Genomic DNA, 519 nt, shown 5'->3' on the forward strand with positions numbered 1-519 from the left:
AATAAGTTGCTAAGAGTTACATATTTTAAAACCCATGATTGGGCAGTGCCTGTGGCTCACAGGAGTAGGGTGCTGGCCCCATATACCGGAGGTGGTGGGTTCAAGTCCGGCCCCAGCCAAAAACTGAAAAAACAAAACAAAACCATTATAACAGATAATGGGTGACTTTGCTCCATTCTAACTAAGCACAGGTGTTAAGTTTGTAAGCACTGACTGCTCAGGAGGAAGCAGCTCTCTGGGAGGCTGGGTTATAAGCCTGAGTGGAAACCGTGCAGAGACATGTGTGTCAGCATGAGACTGTGCTCTGTGTGTGCAGACTGGCAGAGCAATACAGAGAACAGAGCTGGATGACTGTAGCTGATTTGGAAAAGGAGCTCCGAGAGATGGAGGCCCAGTACGAAAAGGAGTTTGGAGATGGATCGGATGAAAATGAAACGGAGGAACATGAACTCAAAGATGGACAGGATGGTAACTTTACTCGTGTATTAAGAAATGCTACCAGATAAATGTTGCATGTAG

At 46.1% G+C, this 519-nt stretch overlaps 1 protein-coding gene across 1 annotated transcript in view; it reads left to right on the forward strand.

The window, feature by feature from the left end:
- Nucleotides 1-519, forward strand: part of DNAJC21 (DnaJ heat shock protein family (Hsp40) member C21) — an 18,840-nt gene that overhangs the window by 4,129 nt on the left and 14,192 nt on the right. The window contains exon 5 of the mRNA XM_012807100.2: nucleotides 317-468. Within this exon, the coding sequence (XP_012662554.1) occupies nucleotides 317-468 (152 nt within the window). The remainder of the gene's footprint in view (nucleotides 1-316; nucleotides 469-519) is intronic.

This window comes from Otolemur garnettii, unplaced genomic scaffold (assembly GCF_000181295.1).
Source record: "Otolemur garnettii isolate 467f Iridium unplaced genomic scaffold, OtoGar3 scaffold00063, whole genome shotgun sequence".
In the NCBI taxonomy this organism is placed as follows: Eukaryota; Metazoa; Chordata; class Mammalia; order Primates; family Galagidae; genus Otolemur; species Otolemur garnettii.